The following is a 25,537-nucleotide window of genomic DNA, read 5'->3' on the forward strand; positions in this document are numbered from 1 at the left end:
CAAAAGAATCACAAGTTGATTGTGAAATCATCTTTCACTGTTTTTCTCATAGAGATACCTTATAAACACCAAAACATCACACTGTATGCTTCTATGTACCAATCTGTTTGACAGTGTTTGAATGCAACAGTTATTACAAGAGTATATGTGGCAGATGTGTGTGCTATGTGCCTGGTTATTGACACACCTGCATTTGAGACATAATAATATAATGTTTGTTACATTAGCGGCTATTTCCAAAGGGAATAATTCATGACACATGTGCGTAATGGAATTGCTAATGTGTAATGTTCTTATTGGGACACGGATTGTTTTATTTGGTCAATATCCTAAAATGTCATTGTAGCAGCTGGTTTGGTCACCATCTTTAAAAACTACTTCATCTAGTCCCTCCGGGTCTCATTGGAAACAAAGCTTATTAACTCACTCTTTTTTTTCTTTTTTTTTTTAGTTTGCTGTGTTATTCGACGTCTTTTAATTTAATGAAGGAAAAAAAAACTGTTAAAAAAAAGACACTAATGACAGCATCAGCTGTGACGTGCACATGAGGAAAGGCAGAGCCTTGCGCTAAGCGGGCGCAGCTCTGACGCGTTTTTCTGCAGCGCGTCTCACGCACACGGATATAAAACCCAGCGCACACCAAGCGCCCAGAAGAGCAGAAGAGACGCCACAGGACAGCGCGCAAATCTGCCCCTGACCTACTGGGAATTGTAAGTCATCTTGATATTTGATTTCCAAAAATATTGACATGAAATTATAAACTTGCTTAAAGTCTCTCTACTTGACTACTTAACTCCTGGTGGTTATTAGAGCTCTACCACTGATCATAATGTCTGTATGTTTTTTTTACTCTAAAATGAAGGCTTAACAGGGATACATCATAGCTCAGTAAATGTTAATAATACAATTAAAAACTTTAAAAAGAGTCAATTTAAAGCACAGTGGGACAAGTGTCCAGTGATGTAAGACAGGGTAACAGTTCTCACACTGCTCTGCCAGATGCAGCCTAACTTAGTGAGCTGGCTGGGGACTCTGGGGTTCCTGCTGTGGGCGCTGCTCTGCCTGGGCGCCCTGACGGAGGGATACCCGGTGAAGCCGGAGAACCCCGGGGAGGACGCCCCGGCGGAGGAACTGGCCAAATACTACTCAGCCCTGAGACACTACATCAACCTCATCACAAGACAGAGGTAGGCGGACTCGTGACACCTCTCTGCCAGAATAACCAAGCAAAGAGCACAGCAGAATACAGCACAACAGAATGAGTGTGCACTTAAAGTTCATTTGAGTTCAGGTTTAATTTGACTACTTTGTAATAAACTTCCTCCTCAAATGACTGAATTGATTTTTTTTTAAAAAAAGGAAAAAAAAAGTTTGTCCACTGGCCACAGTATTGTATTCCAATCTATATTATTTTATTCAATCTAATAATTTTATTCTACTTCTGCATATAATAAGATGGCGGCTTTCAGATTAAAAAAATGCTTATAAATTCAGTGGTCTGTCATTTCCTGCTAAATCCCTTAAGACTATTTCCAAGTTGTAATAAATAGGAATTGATTATTTGCATTTTGGCAGGTTGTTTATCCTCCTGGCTGGACAGTCATGAGTTCCCCAGAAAAAAATAATATATTTGATATGAAAAGATCTTTTATTTGCTCAACATCTGACAGTCCTTGTTATGATCATAGATATTCACATGATCATAGATACGTACATACATACATACATAATCATTATCAGAAACCTGACAATAAGGCAACAATGGAATATATCCATTAGTCCACGTTTGCTTGTTGGAGCTGTCAGTCGGACTCTTTGCAGGTCTGCACCTTCTCCTAAGTTATTCCCTCTCACTTGTTACAGAGCAGGGGACACCTGCTGCCCAGTTACCACCTGTAAAAAAAATAAAAAGTAAATAAAAAACCTGAGGAGAAATGACTGCCACAGTCAGCATGCCATGTCAAATCACCCACAGTTTTCAGCTCTCTTCTGAATGTCAGGAACTTGGATGCCGCTGCAGGCGTTTAGCCGCCCCAGGGGGACAAGCACGCCGGCACAGCTTATCATCTGAGGGACAGAAAAGGAAATATGACCACCTGCGATGCAACTCCTGCCTGTGCCTGCTGGGTCTCATTCTGACCGCGTTCCGTTTTCACTGAGCTCGTAATTGGACATATGACACAAGCACATGCAGAGTAATAGATTTAGTTATTTATTTTCCTGTGACCGCTTGAGCCGAGTTCATCTTTTTTCTTCTTTGATCTTTTATCATTTGACACCCAAAAGGTTGAACTTCCCCTCAGCTCGACAACTAATTTGCCTGTCTGTCTGTCTGTCTGTCTGTCTGTCCGTGTGTGTGTCTCAGGTATGGAAAGAGGTCCAGTCCTGAGATTCTGGACACACTGGTCTCAGAGCTGTTGTTGAAGGAAAGCACAGACACACTACCCCAGTCAAGGTATATGTGTGTGTAGCATGTTGCTGTGAGAGTGGGAGCACAACTTTTCTGTAGCACTCACAGGAAGCTGACCCTCGACTTTTGCTCCTCTCTCGCCAGATATGACCCGTCATTGTGGTGATGCTGCCATCAGTGCTGGCTCCACACTTCACTGCCGCCCCACCGCTGCTGACATTCTAACCTCTACACATCTGTCACTTCACACCCTCCTACACCAAAAGACCACCCTGCCTCTGCCCCTTTTACCTCCATGAGCTGCCACGTGTATACAACCCCTCCTCCTTAGCCATCAGCTACGGTCAAAACCGCTTCTAGTATGTGCCATAAAATTGTAAATAGTTTAATCAGAGTAATCATCTGTGAAACATTAATGTAAAGTGGGGGAGGGGCATGTTGATTGTATTGTATAATTGTGCTATTAAAGAATAATTGTTTGAAGGAATGTATTTCTTGGCGTCTATTTGAATCCGTTTCACAAATTTGATTCGGTAATCATGGAAAACAACTTGTGTAATTATATTCAGCAGATTGTAATGGAAAAGTGGAATCATATTTATTCTAATATATGAATGAATCAAACCAACTGAGATCACTAATCCAGAATGCCACTTTTTTTTGTTGTTTTTTTTTTTTTTTTATTTAAACTTTGATCCTGGATGCCACTTGACATCTCAAACACTGTCTGCATGACGTCGCATGTTGAGATCAGGTTTGGGCTTGCTGTGCCACACCTTGCCACCCGACTGAAACCAGCTAATGTTGCTCTATGGGACTGGATAATGGGACAAGTGCAGGAAAAGCACATTTAAACCGGGTCTAACAAGCATGAATGGTCCAGTAAAAGCCTATATGGTCAGAAAACATCAGTCAATTTGGAGCTGCCAATTGGGTAGCTAATGGCGCTCTCTTGTGGCCATAAGAATAAGTACCTACCCTGAAAGTAAATGAGGGGAGAAAGGACAATTTCAGGAGCATTATTGCAATTACACGAGTGGTTAGTCCACCGCAACCTGACATCGAGTCAGCCCACAGGGCACAAATCAAGCAGTTAGGAGACAGTGCAGACACATAGTCTGCAATAGGCCTGCCCCAAAGAACGAAGACACGCCAATGAGCTGACTTATAGTCATGTGGTGGTTGGACATCTTACCAGTCAGTGTGGAGCCAGCTCATAGAAAACACCTGGCCTTTTGGCACGACACTTTCAGCCATGAACTGAAATAGCTACTGGCCGCTTCATCAGTCTCTGTCTCACTCTGCCCCGGGTGAAAGCTCTCAGATAAAAGTAGATGAAGGACAAATGTGGACAATTCTTGGAGCCTGGTGAAGCTTTGTAGGCAGCTGTGAGGCCTAACTCTTTATCATGAAGTTCTCTCTTGGTGTCAGCATCAATGAGGCCTTGTGTAGTTGTGTTTGCAGCCTGCTTCTGTGATAGCCTGCTTTAAATATCCACAGGCTACACTGTGCATTTCAATTAGCCCATAATGTGGCCCATTTATCTGAATGGAGGAGTGTGTGATAGAAGGAAAATACTATATGCACTGTACAAATATGTATTTACAAGGCGAGGGCTGGATCTCAGTTGCCATTGGTCTGTTCTCTATGACGTAAGGAGGGGAGGCGGGGTTTGTCGGTTTGATTGGCATCGTGTTCTCTGGTAGTCTGCTGCGGGACCAGGACAGACAGCTGAGGGGGGTCTGAATGTCCAACCGGGACGGTCGGTGGACTACCGCGAACTCACACGCACGATTCACAGGTAAGCAGCGGCCGGTGATCATATTTAGCGACGCGTAGCTTTTTTTTTTTCCACGTTCATTCATCCCCGCCGCCGCTCAAACGGGAGACAAAGACACTTTACCGTGTTTGAGGTGCAGCAGAGTTTGACAGCAGGAGAGCCCGCTCCGCTGTGAGAGCAGGCTTCATTCAGGCACAGATCAGTTCGCTCTGAGCGCCCATCGTGGAGTGGGTACTCGTCCCACCCCCCCACCCCCCGCACATCACGAGGACGGATTCAGGGGATGGGTTGTGGTCGTGGGTGTGTGCGCGCGCGCCACAATGGCTCGGATGGGTAACAAAAAAAATGGCCGCACGTGTGGCGGAGATCGGCGTGGATGTGGGCTGCAGCTGTCCGGCCGCGGCGCCACGGCGCAAGCGCTTGGCACGGATCTGGCGCACGGTTCAAGCGCACGGATCCGGCGCACGGACGTTGCCGGGCCGTGCGTCACAGCCGTGGCGTAGGTGTACGACTGGGAGGATAGGTGAGGGGGAGCCGCCGGTCACCGCGCTGAGAGGACGGGGACCGTCCCGGAACGATAGACTAGACTAGCTACATCTACCAGCAAAGGGTGCTGGGCTTTTACTATAACAAGTCGTACACGCTGGTGTGAGCAGTCTACCGGGTATTACATTTTATTTTGTTGTCTTGAAAAACTTTCCCAACAAATATCAACAAAGCATTTGTTTGTATTGAGCTGATGCTGAATGGAAACGGGGAAGGGGACCTGGTGGCTTGGCACAGGCTGGCCGAGGAGCAGCCAGACGGTCCTATTGATTTTTGTTTTTTGTCCCCCCACCCCCACCCCCACCCCCACCGAAATGTATGAGTGCACCATCTACCAAATAATAATGCGCTAACACGATGCCAGGCCCACTTTATGTGAGCACTTAGTCGAAACATAAAACCATCTACCTATCATAACAGACAGTGAATCTTGGGGAGCTCCTTGACGCGCAGAGGAGCACGGGGTCACTTGGCAAGGTTTATAAGCTGTTTAGCTTCCCGCACTCGATGGGGGAAGCCCATGCACATACGCAATATCCTTGGGGATCCTTCCTGGGAGGGGCTATGCAGGCCACCAGACCACTGAGAGAGGGGTTTGCATGTATCTTGTTGCATGTAACCTGGAGTTTATGGGTTTTTCTCTCTTCCCTTCAATCTTGTAATAAGGCCTAATCAGATTTGTTGAATTGAATAGGAAGAACAAAAGGAGGAAAGGAAGGAGACAGAGACAGTTCAGTGCATTAGAGTAAATCTGCAGTGCCAGGGCAGGGCCATCCAGTAAGAGTTCTGAGTCAGGATCCAGGATGACCTTTATTGTTCTGCTTCACGATGAGGCACAGCGCGAGACTTCTCGGCCCTCATATCCATATTCCTTCCTGTCATTAGGGCAGGGGAAAACACAAATTTCATCACATATGCTCCTGAAGTTGGAACATATGAGAGTTGTCAGTGAGTCATTTAGAGACCAAATCCAACCCTCTGAAGCTTCTACTTTTCCATTATTAATACACAGCTATGGGAGAGATGGCACAGAACAAAAAGGAGGAAGGGTAGCGCATGAGAGACAGAGAAAGAGACAGACACAAACAAACGTACACACGCAAAGAGACCGGAGTGACTCAAACCTCCCAGCTATAACAACACATCATTATCTCCACACCTACAATCAACCCTCCCTGCCTTGCACCAGGCTGCACCTTCCTGCTGTTCACAGATAACTGACCCCATAACAGGTATCATAAGCTAATTGCATCTCTGTCAAGAAAATACACAACTGAAGGCCCTCTCTTTACGGAGAGGGACATTATTTTGAAATGAACAACATGTCAGATTTGCTACCAGGCAAGTGAAGGCGAACGTCTTTGGCCGTTTTTTGCTGCAGCCTATAGTGCTGATTCACCAGATTTCATCCATTACTAAGGCCTTAAAGGGGCACACCACTGCAGAGAAACAATAAAATAATCTATGTAGCATAAGACAGTTTGATTTTGTGCAGAAAACACATCAATGCCTGATTCAAGAAATGAAAAAGTTGAATCTGTGCTGGATGCTGGATTTTTTATTCAACTTAAAAGTGATGGGATTTGGAAAGATAGAATATGTACTCTATGTGTGTAAGATAAACAGCATATTTTCTGCTGAAAGCTCATATGCATGAAGATCATATAAGGTCATTGCGTATGCATACCAGATCTAAGTCCCATTCGTTTTTACTGGAGCAGATCAAGCTTGTAAGATACCACAGTATAGCCCTGCCTCTATGAGAGGAGATAAATATGTCTGTAATTCTCACCAATATTCAAAAGTATGACAAGACAAAGTGAAAAAAAAAGTCAAACGCGCTCATTGAACTCAAACAAGCTCCTCTCTTCCTCCCTCTCCCCCGTGCACACATCACATTTTTTACCATCCAACATCACACAACATCACTTCTCTCATTTTTAAACTTTGCAGTCTTGTTAAGTGCTGTTGCATCACCTCTCCCACCCCCCATCCCCTCCCTCCCTTTTCCTAAACACTAATAATCAGTAACAGGAGGGTGGGAAGGGAGAGAGACTGAGAAGGAGCAGGCGCAGCCGTGTGGCGGGTTAGATTATGTCACGAGGTGCTCGTTATTAAGATCGCTGCATGTGCAGTGCCCAAGGGTCTTGGCCAGCTGCGGACGGCCGTGTAACTGTATCATCCCGAGCTGCGTGGCAAAGCACAGACATCCCACCAGCTGGAACATCACCGGGGAGGAGAATGAGGTCATTTTTGGTGATGTGGGGAAAGTGCACTGATGCAACAATAGATTGTTTGTGTTAAATGAAGGTAATTTAGACTGCAGTGTCAGGTGAAGAGTAAGAGTTCAGCATGAATCAGCAGAAATGTGGGTAAAGCTGCATCCTCGACATTTGTGATAGATTTGAGGAGACGGAGCTGATTTCATCAACTTTCTATTGGCTGCAGCATCGACAGCTACAACAACAATAGAGGAATAACAGTTCTGATAGGTATATGCAGATATTGATCTGCTAAGATAGCCATCTTGGGGGTAGCAGTGTAATCCTCTTATTGAGTGGCTGTGTTAACACATGGAGTGACCTACATAGAGTTTGTCTGGAGGCAGAGGGTGATGGGTGGGAGGCAGGACAGGATGGGGTTGGTTAAAGGGGGGTTGGTTATATGAACAGCCAGTTATCACGCATACATGTATGTCCACATGTGTGTTCACACTGACTCCTTGAATATCTAGTTCCCTGCAGTGCTGGCTGCCACACCAGTGTCATACAGAGGGAACGCTGCAGCTCAGTGCTCAGGGAAGTTTAGTAATTGCTCTCTGCTACCCCCGGAGTCAGCCAATGAAGTGACATCTGGACTCGCGGGCAGGACAGAGCTCACTGGCTTCCTTTGTGATTCTCAAGTCATCGAGAGGAAGTGAGAGTGACGGCTGCTCTCAGAGGCCTGAGAGTAAGTGTGTTTCAGGGAGGGAGAATAGAAAAGGAGAGAGCTTGAATGGTTTCTCCAGGATGGACGCCTTATGGCCTTGACCATGTGTATTCATGTTTCATGACCCGGAGGGATGTAGCATTTTACTGCATCTGAGATTATAAACTCAGAAAACGCACTCAATGAAACACTGAGGAAATCTCACTCTACCTTTGAGTGTGAGGTTTCCTGCTAGCGTGACTTGAACTGGAGGAATTAAAACCACACAGCCTGCTGATGTTTGCCTATGCTTTTAATAGTGTGCGTACGCGCACACACAAGCGTGTTAACATGTGTGAGACAGTGATGATGTTTTGTACAAAAACAAACCCTCTGATCCCACCCCCCCCCCCCCCCTACATAATCCCTCTTCTATGAGCTGTCCATCATCTGAATGCTTGGCAACCGGGGCCACTCAGAGAGCTTTTGTCGGCTTGTCCTTTCGTTCAGACCAGCCAATGGCAGCTGGGGTTACAAGTGACCACTTCCTGTGATTTTCTCTCTGTCCCAAGAGGAGGAAACAGGAGCAAACAGTGGTGGAGGTAACAGGACATCAGGGGAATCCTGAGTCTCCTATACTCATTGTGAGATAGATTGGCCTGGCTGGTGAAACATATTGTGTGTGGTAACCCAGTTCCTAGTCCCTGAGATGACCTGGCTTTTGCGTGCAAATGAGTGCAGCCACTACATCTGTTCTATGTAAAGCAAATTCTCACATTCCTTTGCGCTCAAGCACAGTCGGATACAAAAGTATTTTCCTTTTCGTGCAACTGTCACTAGAGGAACAACACTTACCTGAGGGTTTCTAGAAAGAGTGAAAGAGATTATGAAGGTATTTGCATGCAGACAACCTCTCACGCCACTTTTTTCTCTGTCAAGGCTCTCTCCCCTCTCCCCTCTCCTCCTCTCATCCCCCACATGGTTTGAGAGGCTTTTCCCACAGCTCTGTCTAATCTTTGAGGATTTTTCCCTCTTTCTTCTTCAAGACTCCTAATGTGCCTTTTATCTAGCCCCTAGCCTCATGGTCTAAATCTACTTCTAAATCTACTAAATTTCTTCCTCTCCTTCTGGGCCCTTGTTATAAATTCCTCTAAAATCAGGTTGTAAACTTTCCCATCTTTTTCTGATCACTTTTTGCTCCTTCCTTCACCTTTGATTGGCCCGGCTCCTGCTCTGTGGTGCGGATGATTTGGTGAGGAATTGCCCCGGTGGCTTTGCCTCCATTAACATTCTTCCAGGGGATATCTTTCACTTTCAATGAGCGTGTCAAGCCTGGTCGTAATCTGTGTTGCGTAATGAATCGACCCCTCACTCTCTCTCTTCCTCTCCCTTCTTCTCATGCAATAAAGGGCCAATTAGCTTGAGGATGATAAGTGAAAATACGCTGCTGCAGCAAAAAGGGATAATGGCAAAACCGGTGATGAGTAGACTTCCTCTGTCACCTTGTAAACGTTGTAGCACTTTGAAACTGCTCTGACTGCGCCTGTTGGTATGACCCAGACTACAGAGGAGCTTAAGGTCAAAGGTGAAGCGGACAGTGCGTTTGCGTCATGATTGTGTGACTGTGAGAGAGTATACTAACAAAAAGAAATGTTCTTTATTTCAGGACATTTCGCAGATTTTTTTAAACACCGAGTGAATAGGCATAATTTGTAACTTTTATTTGACAATCTCTCCAAACACCACACTCTCTTTCCCCACCTCAAGGCAAGCGAAGTAGAGAAATGGAGGGAAAGCGAAAAGAGGCTCAACGAAATGAAGCGTGCAAGAGTGATAATCTATTGTTCTGTGGGTGAGTGCAGGCATCAGTTATTTGTAATCACACAATTTCATTGTTTTTTTGCTGGCTTGCATTCTCTAATGGTCCGTTTCACAATGGCTATTCAGAGCAGAGTGAATGGGTTTAGCGCTGCCAGACTTTGCAGTTCTATTAGATAGATAATTTTTTAAATGGTGCACAGTGAGGCAGGGGATGTCGCAGCAGTGTGGGGGTCCTTTCTGTCCACATTTAGACTCACTTGAGAGTAAAAACCAGATAAATGGCCTCTGAAATCAATATATTTCGTTTGACTTTGACATTGGATTTGATTAAACAATCTCAACCTGTCTGTGTGGACTTTGCATGTTCTCCCTTTGCCTGTGCGGGTTTCCTCTGGGTATACTCCGGCTTCCTCTCACAAACCAGACATGCACATTAGGCTAATAGGTGACTCTAAATTGCCCATAGGTGTGAATGTGAGCGTAAATGGTTGTTTGTCTCTATATGTCAGTGATATCCTGTGACATTCCGGCAACCTGTCCAGGGTGTAACCTGCCCTCGCCCAACGACACCTGGGACTAACGACACCTGGGACTGGCGCAGTCCCAGGTGTCGTTGAGCGAGGGCGGGTTTATAAATGCTGGCTTAAAAGTTGAGGTTGAGGGTTCATTGTTTCGTTGAGGACCTGGTCATATTGTTGAAAGCTCCACAGCAAGCAAGTGAGTGGGCCTTAGGTAGAAATTTTTCTTTGCATGGATCCATCAGTTTTTGTTTGTGGAATCTATGTTTTGTTTTTTTTCCACAGTCAACTCAGGAACAATGCGGGAATGACTGTTTCCAAATGGCCTGAAGCACTGCTCTCTGCAATGCCTGCTGCATCTGTTCTTGCATATTAGCTAACATCCTTAACCGTGCAAATAAATCCTTGATTAGTCAATACTGGCCAATAATATTAAGCTTTAGCAATACTGGTAATATTTCACATGATAAACGTAATGATGGTGTGTATGTGTGAGTGAATTTGCGAGATATGAGCCCTTCTGAGAATGATTGCATACTGCTTTGTCATTACTTTCAGAGAATAGTGGCCATTTACTACGTTGATGGCACTGTGCCAGCTGATGATTCAGGCATCCTTGAATAGCTGAGGGTGATGAATCGCTCTGGAGGACTCTGTGCATCACTCTGAACGAACAACAGCCTCAGTCTGCAAACAGGGCTCCTATCTTGCAAGACATTGGCATAGACAGATGAAACAGATGGAGAGGGTGAAAAGAGTCTGAATGCTCGAGCAAGTGTGTGAGGAATGATGAAAACTGGTGTGCAGGAATGCAAGTAGAGCCGAATATTCATGCCTCGTGAGGCTCAGCCTCACAAAGTTTCACGCATCTCTCTCCCTCTCTTTCTCTCTCCAGATCTTCACAGTTGACTGATGAGTGGCCAGTAGGACTGGGGTTGGGCTACACCGACTGGCACAGGTAAACACGATTTCCTCCCCGCCTCTTCCTCAGCACTGACTCACTAAAGACGTTAAAGAAAATGTTTTCTGCATGCTGGCATGGTTTTGTCAGTTCAGTGGGAGATGTGCCAGGCTTTGAAGCGAGGATGTGCTGATCACTGCTCTTAAAAAAACACCACTTTCAAGGCAGCAAGGAAGCAGCTGGGTTTCCTATGGCTGTTTAATGCTCATGTAGATTACAAGGTTAATGAAGTGTTTTCAGCACTTGAAGGGCCACGCTCATATTGATCTGAGCCAGTGAAATTGAAGTTTCAAGGTTTTTATATAATGAAGATTATTTATATTCATTTATTGCCTATGAATGACTGTGACCCATCTGTGACACTTTCGTCCTTGTTGAGTATCAGTGTATTTCTGTCAGTGCAGGAATAGTCTGATATATAATAGGTATATAATACATACCTCGTACAGTCCTCTCTTACCTTTTAAAATAGCAGTGTGCTTTTACTCAGTGCTTCTTAACTCACAGATTTCAGCTCATCGGTCAATAATAAACCAATTATTTTAATTGAATCGCAATCTAATTTTACTCAATGGAGACTTGAAGCTTGCTGATCACTTGTTGACTTCCCATGATGCTCTGTTATGGCCTAAGTGCATTGTTTTCTTCTCACACAGCAGCTTTGCCTCAGTCAAACTCTGCGTGAAATCAGCTTCTATCGTTTTACTTTGTAAAGACTTGTGTATGTGATCAACAATCTATGAAGTGCCTTTAGATCTGTGGAGGGTTGCACAATAACATCGTACTGATGCCCACTGATGCAAAATGTCTTGGATCAGAGGCAGCGGTAGCTACTCAGTGTGTTGCTAAAAGCCATCTCAACCCATCGACAAAGCAGCGCTGTTAGCCTGGTAGAGATGTTTCAGCGCCGGATGTGATGAGAGAGATTCTGTAATCCTGCACTTTTGTGGCCCGATTAAAATCCCACGTCCCAAGTTGGGGGAGGGGTTGACTTGTCATGTTGAGGATGGAGTGGAGGGAGTGGCAGGGCGGATTAAAACCTACAGATCTGCTCCTTGCCCAGCTGTGTTGCGGAAGGAGGGGCTTGATGGGTGGTGAAGGGGAGGAGCCTTTTTCAGATCATTCTCAACACTGGGGCACCTCTTTTGCTCTTCCTCTGATCGTGACAGTCTTGATATTACAACAGACGCAGGAAGGACAACCAAAACAGTTTTCTGTTGAACTTTTGCAGTTGAGTTTTGCTTTGTCACTAATATTTGCAATGGCTCAAGGGGTTCTGTAGCTGCTTGGTTTTTAGACAACACAGCAGTGTGCCTCTAGGGATGGCAATGTTGGTTCCTCCAGCAGTCGGTCCTTAACTTTAGCCTGAAAGTTGAGACTGAAATGTCTCGACTGCCATTCATTGTCCCCAGAGGATGAATCATAAAGACTAGAAATTCTCTGATGTTTTTTATCTAGTTCTACCAACAGGTTCAAATTCTCATTTATCCAGAGAAATATCCCAATATCTACGGATTGACAATTACAGACATTATTGATCCTCGCTGTAGAGACTGTTTCCTGGACTTCCCTGTTCATGCTCATTCTATGTAGGCTATAGTGATCATTCATTTCCATCATCTCCATGTAAAATAAGGCCCCAGGGAAATTTTTTCTTTTAAAGAAAAGGAGGTTCCTTCTATGAAAGTACTGCACCCAGTAGTTTGCCAGTAGTTTTTATTCAGGCTCAGGAGTGGAGAAGCTCAAAGCCACAAAAATGTGCATAATCCTGTCAGAGCCTTAAGTCCACTGATTTAGTGCGAAGTAAGGTGGTAAGGGTACGTTAATTTAAGGAGGGACGGAGATGAAAGAAAAAACGAGAGAGAGCAAAAAGCTCACATTAGGCTGACACATGCTGCTTTAAGGAGGTGGATGACCACCGCTGAGGGAACATGTTGGAGCACAATCTGCACGCACTGAGATTTTCTGCACACGGCTGCAGCAGGGTGTCCAAACCCTGAACAGTGTGAATGAGAGAAAGAAGCAGGGAAATAGGAATGTGAGGTCAGGCTCCCTTCAGTAACACTTATGTAAGATTACTTACATAATGGCACATTCAACTGGTGTGTATGTGCATGTGTGCCTCCTTCTAGACAAGAGGGGCAACTTGACTTTGGGTGGGGTCGAGGGAAACACAAGGAGGGGTACTCAAGCAAGCCCTCAACAGCAGGAGAGGATTGTGGGATTATGTGTGTGTGTTATCAACAGAAGGAGGGGGGGGGGGGTTAGGAAGGGAAGGTATTAAAGCCAGAGTGGAGGGAGGGGACCAACAAGCACTGAATGCATGTCCACATCTGTGTGTGCAATCCAGCTCTCTACCTCTCTCTGTCTCCCTTCATGCCTGTCTTTCTGAAGTCATCTTCACATCAGCCCCTTCTCTTCTTAAATTTCTCCCCCTTATCTCTCCTTCTCCTCTCTGCTCCCCCCCCCCCCCCCCCCCCCCTTGTCTCTTAATATCCCCGGATCTTAATCCCACTCTATTGTCGTTCTCTTTGTGCCTCTTTGTTTCTCTCATTTTCTGTCCTCAATCCCTTCTCTCTCTCTTTCTCCTCTGTATACTCTCCCTTTCTGTGTGTCTTTTTTGGGAGTTTAGAGGGTCAGCAGTGCCAGACAAGAGGATTGGAGGACAGAAGACATAGTTGCAAAACTACTGGTGGTTTACTAGTGGTTAGCCTTAGCATACTTGTGGCAGCAGGGAGCAAGAAGGAGGGCTTGGCGATGGTGACAGCTATGGAAGATGCCTCTCCCAATGGGGTACGGGAGGAGGAGGAGGAGGAGGAGGTGACGCCCCTGGGACAGCCTGGCGTGGAGGGGCCCCCGGCCATGCGGTCCACCCAGGGAGCAGATACACCTGGAGGTGAGGAAAGGGGGAGAAGGCGGGTTGTACTACTGTACTGATACTGTAGTCTTTTTGTTCTGAAATTTAAGATGTAGGGATTGATGAAACATTTATGATCAGAAGGCAGTGTTGGTAGCTTCTACAGAGCGATGCGACTGCCAGATTTTTCATTCATCTTTTAAAAGTAGATGATCTGGTGATCCTTTAAAGCAGTGGCTCCGAACCTGCATTGTCTGACGTACCGCTGTGCCCATGTCAGATGAACTTAAGCACCCCTTCATCAGCACCACCTGTCATGTGTTCATCTGAATTATTTCTAAACCGGATGTTGTTTAACATTAATAATACTGTGTATTTGAACTGTCAGTTTTTAGGCTGATCAAGTCATGGTTGCATTTATAATACTATCACTTAGAAGTAGCAAAAGCTGTCAGCCAGTTATCCATGACTTTTAGTTAATTATTTCACCCATTTTTCTGACATTTAGTTATTTCAACTATGCTACTATTAAGTAACTATTTTTATCTATTAACCTGTTTCAACTATTTATCCATTACTCTAAGTTAATGTTAAGTATTTCACCTTTTGTCCATGAGCTGAAAGTTTTAGCTTGCTATTTTTACTGTTCATCAATTCATTTAGTGTTACCTATCCTTTTAATCATTTATTTATTCCTTTTAGCTAATGATTTCAACTGTTTATCCACCACTTTTAGCTACCTGTTTAGACTTCTCTGCTCCTTTGCTAACTTGTTTTCACACATTCTCAATCCCAACAAGTATAGTGTTCATCTACAGCTAATTCAATATATGGATATGTTTTCCTAATCAATATTAAATGTTTATTTTTTCAAATTAGTTTAGCTACTCTACGGTCTTTCAAAGTACTGCCTGGCAACTTCACGACTATACCCCCTCAGGAACAAGGAAGGTCGGGGATCTCTGTAGAGATTCTCTCCCTTTAGAGGAGCTTTTGCTGTGAGAGTTGCCATATTTTTTGTGGAGGTGGTTCAGTTCTCAGCCTGAGCTACTGAAAAAATACACTGAGATATATTTTGTTATGGGTGATGTTACTTTTTTGCCATTCAAGGTGCTCCTCTGATCTCAAAAAAAATAGTAATACTACACATAATACAGGTTGCCAGGACTTTTCTCTTGGGGTTTGTCTCGCGTTCTTTGAGAAACAGAGTTAGGAATTCTTAAGCAGGGAGTCTCTGCATTGGCATTCAAACCACACAGCACCGGTAGGTGTACACAGAGGCAGTGGTTAGATGGTGAGAGAGACTGCAGGCGCAGAGCAGAGTGCCACAGAGGGAGGAATTAAGAGCAGGTAAGCAGGATGATTCATTAACTAGATGAACCCGCCGGAAAAAAAACACTGTACTGTACACTGTCCAGTGCAGTAATCTCTTGGCTTTTACAACTTCTTCAGGCCAGGCTTAGCAAGAGGCTGGTAGGTGGTTGTATCACTTTGCCATATTTCATAGGATTATAGAGACTTTGGGTAGGAGGCTTTAGTTCATCTCCAATCTCTCACCAGATAGGAAAACAACTCTTCCTGTGGTTGAGGACGCAGTGACACAATGAGCTGACCAAGCGGATAGAGGTCAACAGAGAGAGAGAGAGAGAGAGAGAGAGAGAGAGCACAAAACCTTGGATGTACTGTGATCAGATATGGTGTTTACGTTGGTGTATTTTTGAGATTGCATCAAGTACGTTAGTGAGTCAGTTTGGACTCTCTTGTATGGTCTTTCTCTCTTTCACACAAGCAAGACAGCTTTGCTCATTTTAGATTTGCTCAGACCCCTACAAGTTATTGTGTTTAAATTTGAACATTTGAAGAATTGGGAGACACATTAATCTCCAAATTCCTGGGGGTTGTACCATGACTAATCTTAATTAAAGTGTGAGTGAGAGAGTGCACTGCAGTCAAGCTGGTGTTTTAATGCTTGTTTGTGGTTGTGTGGTTGTGTGGATGCCTTTACTACAATTACAACTCTGCTCTGGAAGATAGTGTGTGGTCCCCACAGAAACTGCATATCCTTATCATACTATCTGTTGTTTATCTGAATGGGGTTTTAGATTGTGTTTCTATCTTCTTAAGAGATATATATATTGTTTTATGGGTGTACAGGTTTAATAGTCTGCAGTGCAGTTTTAACCTCCTCCTCCTATTTGTCCTTCTTTAAAAGGATCATAAATATTTAAGGTTTGTTTTTTTTGCATGAAGCCTGCTGTTTATGCAGCCTGTCAGTGTACCGTGTTGATTGGGCCACAGTGAGCTCTTCACACCACTGTGAGATATTTTGTTTTTTTTTCAGTCTCATCCTCTAATACAACTTTGTGACTTTAATGAGGAATGAATGATAAAGAAAATTGTCAAACTCTAGTTTAACTAATGTGACATTTTTTGTGCTGCAAATCAGTAAAAATAGAATTGAACTCATACAGATACCTACTGATTTTGGATGATAAACATGACCCAACCCTCACAAAAGAAGCAAATGTTTACATGTGTGAACATGTGATTTACTACGTGGAACAAACACACATACTGATATGAGAAATTGCCATGTGAAATGCTGCCCCTGGTGTGTTGAATTTCCCATGTAAAATATCTGAAACACCCATCATGAATTTATCACCTGTGAAATAGTGTTCCAACTGTGATAAGCTGTGCTTTTTTTTGGAAGGGCAAGTTGATTTTAACATTTTAACAGTACACATATCAAGCACCAGAAAACACCACAAACAACAGCAATATTTTATAATATCTATGACTTGACCTTATGACATAGAACAGGAGTCAGGGTTACAGAGTAATAATGAGCTAGGGGAGCAAAATACAGAGAAGTCATGACAGTGAATCAAGTGCATACGAGTCCTGACTGGACATATTTACTACCCACATAAGTATATAATGGTACAGAGACACACACACTCACACACAAACACACATTCCCAGGGCTTTAAGTGTCTTAAATGGGCTTACATGGGCTTTAAGACCCTGGCATTAGGGCGTTAGCTGGCTGATACCTACAGTCCTCACTTCTCCCTCTCTGTGTTTGTGACTCTGCAGAGTTCATTTGTCAGGAAACCTTTGTACAACTTTAATCCTGACGTTGTTATGCTTTAACATATATTGTATAGAATACATATATACAGGTCTCAGTTTTTTTTTTTTGTTTGGTTGACAGGAGAAACCTTCAGCACCTTTATATATTATATATTCCCATCAATTAAATTGTCAATTTGCAGTGTTTGGGCCTCTTTTTACAATAACTGAGTAACATGAAATTGAGAGCCTGGTGCTGACATTCTTCAGCCAGGCCCCTGCTTCTCTCCCTCTGGCTGCTGCAATATCTTGAACACTGTTGTGTGTGTGTGTGTGTGTGTGTGTTTATGCTTTGTATGACTTTCACGCCTGGCTAACTCTTCTTATCTCTCTCCCTCTCTCTTTCTCTGTCTGTGTGTGTATCTTTGTCTCTCGACCCGTCCATCCAGCCATGCAGCAGGTGTTGGATAATCTGGGTGAGCTGCCCACCTCCACGGGCGCCAAAGACATCGACCTGCTCTTCCTGCGCGGCATCATGGAAAGTCCCATTGTACGCTCCCTGGCTAAGGTAGCACACACACATAGCTCGGGGTGAGCAGCAGTGAGCAGACTAACACTCTAGCCAGCTCCGAGACCTCCACCCCCTGCTCCCTGCAGTGCTTTGGCTGAGGTGCTGAGACACAGTAAGGCTTTGACTAACAGAGTGCACAGTGCATCTGCACTTAGAGGATTTGTACAAGCACATACATACTGTCAGTATCAAAATAAAGTAGCTCTACCCGATCGTGCCTTTTTACCGACAGTGCACGTATTGCCTCTGCACACAAACACACATCTCCACAGCTGTTTGAAATCTACTGTGCAGCGAGTTCAGTTAGAGGACAGCTGTCGTTCCTGCTCGACAGGCTGTTGTCATTTTCCACCATTCAGCCTTTCCCTGCAGGGCTGGAACTTGTATAGATGACAGATGACTAAACATAAACAAATACGCCTTTGACTTTTACCAGTGTTAACACGAGGCAGACAGTGGCTTGCTTACAGAGTGTAACAAGTCCCATGATGAATCAGCACTACACTGTATGCGGAATGCAATATAACATCAGCAATCACCACATCTACACAACGAAAAATGAGCTCCATTCATCGGATCAGTAAGAAACCTTCCTCCCTCCCTGAGCTTCTCTGTCTCCCCTCCAGGCTCACGAGCAGCTGGAGGAAGTCAAGCTGGAGGCAGTGCAGGACAACAATGTGGAGCTGGTGACGGAGATCCTGGGCGACATCAACAACCTCAAGGTTAAAGACGACAGTGCGTCCGAACTGTCCAGGATCTTACAGGAGCCACACTTCCAGGTGGGATGACAAAACACTCAAAGGTCATTCACAGCTTACGTGCTGCATGTTACATCTTTGTTCTGGTGACAAGGTAAATAAGACATGATTCATGGATGTAATTGCGCTGCTAGTGGATTAAATATTTACTCAGTTTTGGGAAGTCATTTTTTTAAATCATGTATTATTGCAACGTCTTTGCAGTTAATTCCATGTATGTGGCACCATTTTCTGGGCAAAATGAATACTACAGGTTCTGTGATAAGCTACTGTAACTGGGGAATGGTAAATGTTATAGTTGTTATAGTACTAGTTGGAGTTATAGTAGCAACCTATAGTTGTAAAGCTTTGACTGTAGTTACAGTAGCACATTGCTGATGTTTTGGATCCTGTCCTCGTGCATCAGTAGGACACTAACCTCTATCCCCAGACCGACTCGGGGCTTTACACAGGCTAGACCAATAGGAGTCAGACTTCTGAGCCCAACAGTCTGTTGCACCAATCAGAGCTCTCTGTGCTGTAATCTGGAGGATAAGACCCTGTTGACCTACTGAGAGAAAGAGAGAGAGAGAGAGACAGGGAGGGAGGGAAAAGCAGGCTAGGGAGAAAAGAGAAGAGGAATGAGGGACACAGATATTACATCACATGTTGAATGTGTGAGTATATAGACTTTCTGTCACTTAGCTGTCTGTTTGTGTGTGAGATATTTTAAAAGTAGTCTCGATAGTGTATCAGGGAACAGGTTTGGATGAAAGGTGGTGCAGTGAACCAAGAATTAATTGGATGCATTTTGGTCGTAATCCATATTTGGGATTTATGCCATTAGAGGATTAGTTTTTTCTAAATTATCATTATTTTTTAAGCCACAACTTTAATACGCTTGAGAGAAGGCACATCTGGGAAGTTTGTTGTTGTTGTTTTTATTTATTTTATTTTTTGTTTTTGGAAAATTAAACCTAAAAGACAAAAGATTAACAAACTGTTACAGATGCTGCAGCATCGCAAATTAGACAATTACTCCATATCGGTTAAGGTTCTGCTCTATTGTCTGCCCTTGAGTTGACTGTTTTTGTTTCACTCCGCCATTCTACCATCTGTCAACGTGCTCTACCTTATACAGCTGTCATCGTTTTTTTACTTGAAACATCAAGTCATAGTTTTGTGGCATTATGTAGAGTGAAACCTTTGCTCAACACTGTCCACTGTAGCCCAAGGTGACAATTACAGGATAATGATTAAAACTAAAATGTAGTGTAACAGTAGCACACGTAACAAACTGACTTAATATTGTCAGTTACACAGAAATATATAAATTTAATATTTGCCAACATTAGCTAACGTTTGAACCATAAGCCACTGGTCATACCAGACCAGTAAGGGTGTTACAGCAAATCCAGTGAGCGTTTTGAACTGAGCAAAGGTGTGTTTCATTTCTTACGGATTCAACTTTTCATTTTCAGGAGGAAGAATGTTCTTTTTTTTCTTTTTGAAAACCTACACAAGCATCATCACTCGCACGCTCTCTCACTTTATCCTTTTCTCTCTCTCCCAGTCTCTTTTGGAGGCACATGACATTGTGGCCTCAAAGTGCTATGAAGTCCCGCCCCCGGCTGAGATGGCCAATGATGCGGCTGTGAACAGCGCTCTGATGCAGGCTGATGCTGTGCGCATGATTGGCATCCGAAAGAAGGCCGGAGAGCCGCTGGTGAGCAGAGACACACACTGACTTAAAATGTCTACATATGTCGTGTGTGTGTGTGTCTGTGTGTTTGTGTTGTGTGTGTGGATACTGCTGGAAGGGAGTGGCTGAGTACATGACTATGTGAATCATTATGTGCGTGAGTAGATGTCAGAACAGAGAGCCAGTGGTTGAAAGTGTGAAACAGGGTGTGTATGTAAAACCAGGTAACGGAGGATAAACATCATCTTCCTCCCTCTTCTCCCTCTCAGGGCGTGACATTTCGTGTGGAGAAAGACGACCTGGTCATTGCTAGAATCCTGCACGGCGGCATGATTGACAGGCAGGGCCTGCTCCATGTGGGCGACATCATAAAGGAGGTGAACGGGAAGGACGTCGGCAACAACCCCACCGAGCTGCAGGAAATGCTCAAAGACTGCAGCGGAGGCATCACACTGAAAATACTCCCGAGCTACCGAGACGCTCCTGCACCCCCACAGGTACACTCGCACACCAATGTCAAATGAGATGATAATATAAACACAAGCATGCACACTTATGTAATGAGTGGCAGATGTTGGGCAGTGGTACAGGGCTGGTGATCTGTTCTACAGCCTTCCCACAATCCCCTATGCAGGAATGTGAACCCTTGGATCCCTATTAATAACACTCCACATGCTATCTAGGTCACACTAGCTGTTCTGTCTCTCGCACACACACACACACACACACACACACACACACACACACACACACACACACACACACACACACACACACACACACGTTTCCTTGTAATCTCGTGCTCCCTCACACGGAAAGTACACTAATTTATAATATTTTGAGTTATTTTCCCTCATTCCTGCGCCACAGATTTTCTGACCCGTTATGCCTCCTGCGCAGAAACCTCCTGAAGATATTGTGTATCCTGAACAAACAGACATAAACATAGAAATGCCTGTTTGGCTTAAATTGAATGAACAGCAGTACAACTGAAAGACACATAATGCAAAATCACATCCTGCTCTGTGGCTCAGGGCGCGCTGCACTGTATACTTTACAGGCTTGTTTTATTGCTTCCTCTGGCTGCTTGTTTAATCTAATACATCGGCCGGAGCACTTACACTCGCTGGCAAAGGTCTCCACTGTCGGCGCAGCGTGAACAGCTGTGCCGGGTGCAGAGTGGGACGTGGGACGTAATGGGTGTGAAAGAGCCACTGTCACTGTGTCAGAGTGTGAGGCAGCATGCTGAGCTCATGCCCCTTTGTGTGTTTATTGTTTATTATTATTATTGTTGTTATTATGATTATTATTGTGGTTGTTATTATTATATTTGTATGTGTTCATCACAGGTGTATGTGAGGCCATACTTTGACTACAACCCAGCCAATGATAACCTGATCCCTTGTCGAGAGGCGGGTATGGCCTTCAATAAAGGTGACATCCTTCAGATTGTCAACAGAGAGGATCCCAACTGGTGGCAGGTGAGATTTCCTCCCTTCATTTCCTTGATGTGTCTGTCACTGAGGATAAAAAGATAAAAAAAAGATTTCAAGCCGTAACTGTGGCCTGATCTCTAATCTGTGCCAGGCATGTCATGTGGTGGGCGGCGCTACAGGACTGATACCCAGTCAGTTCTTGGAGGAGAAGAGGAAAGCGTTCGTCCCTCGAGACTTTGATGGATCAGGTAGGTCACTGCAAACATTTCTTGGCGGTGTTCTGAATAAACACTGTAAACTCTGCTTTCGCTAGAGCTGCAACTCAAGTTTCCAGTTTCTGTCTTTAACAAGGCCGATGTTGAAAAGATGGATTGCCCTTAAGTCTGTCTACGTGTTTGCTGCCAGACCTCTGTCACCTCTCTATTGCTTTTACCACAAAAAACTGATTTATGGTGAATATGCCTTGGTAGTGATGGTTTAAACACTAAGAATATGGTCCAAGCCTGCCCCCTTCTGGCCAAATACTGGAATTGCAAAAAAGTACAAGCCCATAAATGTTCAGTCTTGTTTTGTAGGGATCCTTTGTGGTACCATAGCTGGCAAAAAGAAGAAGAAGATGATGTACCTGACGGCCAAGAATGCAGGTCAGAAAGCTCTTCTTGCTGTTGACTCTTCGCTGGCATCTTCATTATCCTCTTCTCTGATTGGCTAACAGTGTGTTTGTGTGGGTTTAAACAGAGTTTGACAGACATGAGCTGCAGATCTATGAGGAAGTGGCGAAAGTGCCACCATTCCAGAGAAAGACGCTGGTTCTGATTGGTGCACAGGGTGTGGGTCGCCGCAGCCTGAAAAACCGACTGATGGTCCTCCAACCCACCAGTTTCGGCACAACAATACCATGTACGTCCCGCTTGGTTTCTGTCTGTATTTCTAAATTATTTCACACCTGGACACACAAAAAAAAGTTTTACAATGTGCAATCGAACTTTTGACTGAATGTCTTCTGATAGACACTTCACGGCGACCCCGTGACGACGAGCTGGATGGGAACTCCTACCACTTCACCAGCAGGACGGAGATGGAGGTCGATGTGAAGGCCGGCCGCTTCCTGGAGCACGGGGAGTATGATGGCAACCTGTACGGCACCAAGATTGAGTCCATCCATGAGGTGGTGGCCACAGGACGCACCTGCATTCTGGATGTCAACCCACAGGTAAGAGACGGTTTGAGGACAGTAAATGTTACCCAGGGTTAAAGTTTATACGCAAAAAGGGATTTAACACATATTTTACAGTATTGAGAGAACATTTGGCAACATTGTCAGGCGTCTTTGAATAATAAGGTCCTCACAGTGTTAAAGTACAATTCTTTTTTTAATTTTATTTTGGCAGTAACGTCACCTTTTGTGTCTCCCTCCAGGCTCTCAAGGTCCTGAAAACAGCAGAGTTCATGCCTTACGTGGTGTTCATTGCAGCACCAGATTTTGATACACTCAAGGCCATGCACAAAGCTGTTGTGGACGCAGGCATCACAACTAAGCAGCTCACGGTAGGTGAACACCCATGTGCATGTTTGTGTCCACAAACATTTGCATTACCCACACTAAGCCACCCAAAAAAAAAGAAAACCAGACATATGAGCACCTGATTATACATTCACACATCCTTATCCATTACTCCCATGGAGCAGCTGCCAACAGGTACTTGTAATACCACATTGTCGACATATTACAACTAAAAGACCTACATTCAAAGTTTTATATACGTAAAACTAGCAGAAGTAGTAGTAAAATTTATATAAATATCAAAAGTAAAAGCAAAGTGATCCTTTTACTTGCCCCTTTCAGAGTATAGTGTATATTGAACCCATCTTAGTTTTGTATGTAAAATGTTGATTTGCAAATATCTAGTAACTACAACTGTATAATAATTGTAGTGGCGTAAAAAGTACAATTTTAAGAGTGGAGTAAAACATAAAGCAGCATAAAACAGCAGATTTTTTTATTATTCTCAAGATGCAAAATGCCTGTAAAAAGTGATTCAGATCACATACGACTCACATGCCGCTCATTCATTCAGTCACTTGTCATTTTCCCACCTACCTGCCGTCACTGGCTCCTTTATCCTTCTGCGCGTCTCCCATCAGCAGCTTGTTCATGTTTCCACAACTCACCTGTCCTCTGTGTGTTGGCAGGATGTGGACCTGAGGAAGACAGTGGATGAGAGTGCCCGAATCCAGAGGGCTTACAGCCACTACTTCGACCTGACCATCGTCAACGACAACCTGGACAAGGCCTTTGAGACGTTACAGGCCGCTGTGGACAAACTGTGCAGTGAACCCCAGTGGGTCCCAGTGAACTGGGTGTACTGAGGACCAGCAGCAGCAGTTACTCTGAGCGGGTCACACTGACCCACCAGCATGTGTGTGTGTGTGTGTTTCTGACCACAAAGGCCAAAGAAGAGGAGAGGAGGGCAGAGATACTTCCTCAAAATAACATAAGTTTAAAAAAAAAAAAAATACTACTCCTATTGCTCTTTCTCTTCTTAGGCCTGCGCGCCGTGCAACCTTTTTTCTACTCAAAACTCAAAGGGAAAGAGTGCTTATTTATTTTATAACTTTTTATGAAAGATCTTTCTATTCAATGTGGAATTCCAGTGAGAATGAAACAACAGCAAAAAAAAATAATAATCTGGTCACGTACTTGGGCCATATTTTTGCATTAATTTATTGTTGTGGTAGTTACACGTCTTATTTTGTAGTTGTTTCTCTTGATTTCAAGTGTGTTTGTCCGTCTTCCTTCATGGACACCCAGGATTTAAGATCCCCGCCCAAGCTCCACAATGAAGACAACGAGAGACGATGGATTAGAAGATCTTTGAGCAGTCATTGTCCAAGAAACCTGTCAGCATCACACGTCCTGGCCATGTCTGAGCAAGTTGTGGAGCTGTGTTTTATTTCCACCTCCCTACTCTTGAATCCTTTAGTGTTCTTATGTAGCTGGCCCCTCAACTCTTCTCACAGTGTCGTCCACATGATAAAGGTTGAAAGATCGACAGGTGCACAACTCATCTGCTATGTGAAAGAAAGACGTTATGATGTAGTTTTTTCAAAGATCAAACACTGTGTCTGGTAATTTTGTCTAGTTTTTGTTTTCTTACAGTAGTCTTTCATCAGTGTGGTGATTTATAGTGAAGTGTGTTGTCACCCATGATCCTTTGCTTTGTTTATAAATATCCTGTTACGTCTGTCTGTCTGGAGTGTGATCATCACAGTGTCACTGACCCTCATCCTTAGTGTCTGCATAAATCGGTTTGTTAAAGTTTTATATATGTGAACGTGGCTCAAACCCACTCCCTCCTTAAGGTCCTTACCTTCAGCGTTGCAGTATGCCAAAGCCTGAGTCATACTCCAAATAAAGTTTGAAACTCGCTGATGTTAAATCTGAATGGTATTTCAACTACAGGCTGTAATATGAATTTATTCTTAAACATAATATGGCTTTGGATGGTAAATGCATCTAGCAAAGCCTAATCCTAGAAATCCTAGTAGCGCAGTACTGGTTATCTTTGTCAAAAAAATTACATGAAGATCAGGCAATTTCACTCATTTCCATTTCAAATTAGTTCTAAAAAAATGACCTTATATGGATGTTCCTTGTCATATATGTAACGTTTCAAAGTCCAGAGGTCAATCTGTGCCACGTTTAAGAAAACAGCCCTACTGCCTGTTGAAGTGTCTCGCATCAACCTCATGTCTACAGATTTGTTTTTACATTTTTATCAGCAAAGTTATGACGAATAAAGTTTATTAAACCTCACAAAACTGGTACCTTTTAAAATTCTGTGTTCGTTAATTTAATGTATACCTTACAAGATTAACTACTGGCAAATACTGAAGTGATGGCTGGGTATCAGACCTCAGTACTTTTTTGGTACAGACCGAACTGCATCCACAGCACCAAGTAACCAAGTATTGAAAGCTGTCGACAAGCAGAGGTCATCAGCCAGTACTTGGTGTTGTATTGACCTGAGAATTATATTCGAACCGGGGCAAATAAAGCCCAAACCATCAGCATGACTAGAGGCAAGTGAGAAAATTTGTGATTTGTGTGAAATGATCCTTTAATAGCATGACACCTGTTTGCCTGGAAGGTATTGTGTAATACATTAACAGATTTTCAGACGCATGCCGCATAAAACATGATAGGTCAATTCCT

At 43.9% G+C, this 25,537-nt stretch overlaps 2 protein-coding genes and 1 long non-coding RNA gene across 5 annotated transcripts; 2 read left to right on the forward strand and 1 right to left on the reverse strand.

Moving 5' to 3' along the window:
• The first annotated feature begins 571 nt into the window (after positions 1-571).
• On the forward strand, positions 572-2,897 carry npy (neuropeptide Y). The gene is made up of 4 exons (XM_071499225.1): positions 572-710; positions 1,000-1,187; positions 2,366-2,455; positions 2,555-2,897. Exons 2-4 carry the CDS (start codon positions 1,000-1,002, stop codon positions 2,574-2,576), a joined length of 300 nt encoding a protein of 99 aa, XP_071355326.1. The 5' UTR covers positions 572-710; the 3' UTR covers positions 2,577-2,897.
• On the reverse strand, positions 1,779-4,404 carry LOC139633522 (uncharacterized). Its single transcript, XR_011693777.1, has 3 exons — positions 4,314-4,404; positions 1,974-2,067; positions 1,779-1,893 (listed from the first exon to the last, which is right to left on the reverse strand). It is a non-coding gene; the product is annotated as an uncharacterized lncRNA (long non-coding RNA).
• Positions 4,089-25,143, forward strand: pals2b (protein associated with LIN7 2, MAGUK p55 family member b). 3 transcript variants are annotated; one of them, XM_071499222.1, is made up of 14 exons: positions 4,089-4,211; positions 10,878-10,940; positions 13,576-13,839; positions 17,325-17,425; positions 18,073-18,225; positions 19,757-19,909; positions 20,155-20,382; positions 21,235-21,366; positions 21,473-21,569; positions 21,897-21,965; positions 22,060-22,221; positions 22,332-22,534; positions 22,741-22,869; positions 23,515-25,143. In XM_071499222.1, exons 3-14 carry the CDS (start codon positions 13,701-13,703, stop codon positions 23,689-23,691), a joined length of 1,743 nt encoding a protein of 580 aa, XP_071355323.1. In that variant the 5' UTR covers positions 4,089-4,211; positions 10,878-10,940; positions 13,576-13,700; the 3' UTR covers positions 23,692-25,143. The 3 variants fall into 3 exon arrangements, with proteins under 3 accessions (XP_071355323.1, XP_071355324.1, XP_071355325.1); XM_071499223.1 differs by lacking the exon at positions 13,576-13,839; XM_071499224.1 differs by lacking the exons at positions 4,089-4,211; positions 10,878-10,940; positions 13,576-13,839; positions 17,325-17,425; positions 18,073-18,225 and adding an exon at positions 18,777-18,860.
• Positions 25,144-25,537: the final 394 nt, after the last annotated feature.

This window comes from Trachinotus anak, unplaced genomic scaffold (genome assembly GCF_046630095.1).
Source record: "Trachinotus anak isolate AG129_WGS33_773 ecotype Australia unplaced genomic scaffold, CSIRO_AGI_Tana_v1 ptg000016l, whole genome shotgun sequence".
NCBI classification, from domain to species: Eukaryota; Metazoa; Chordata; class Actinopteri; order Carangiformes; family Carangidae; genus Trachinotus; species Trachinotus anak.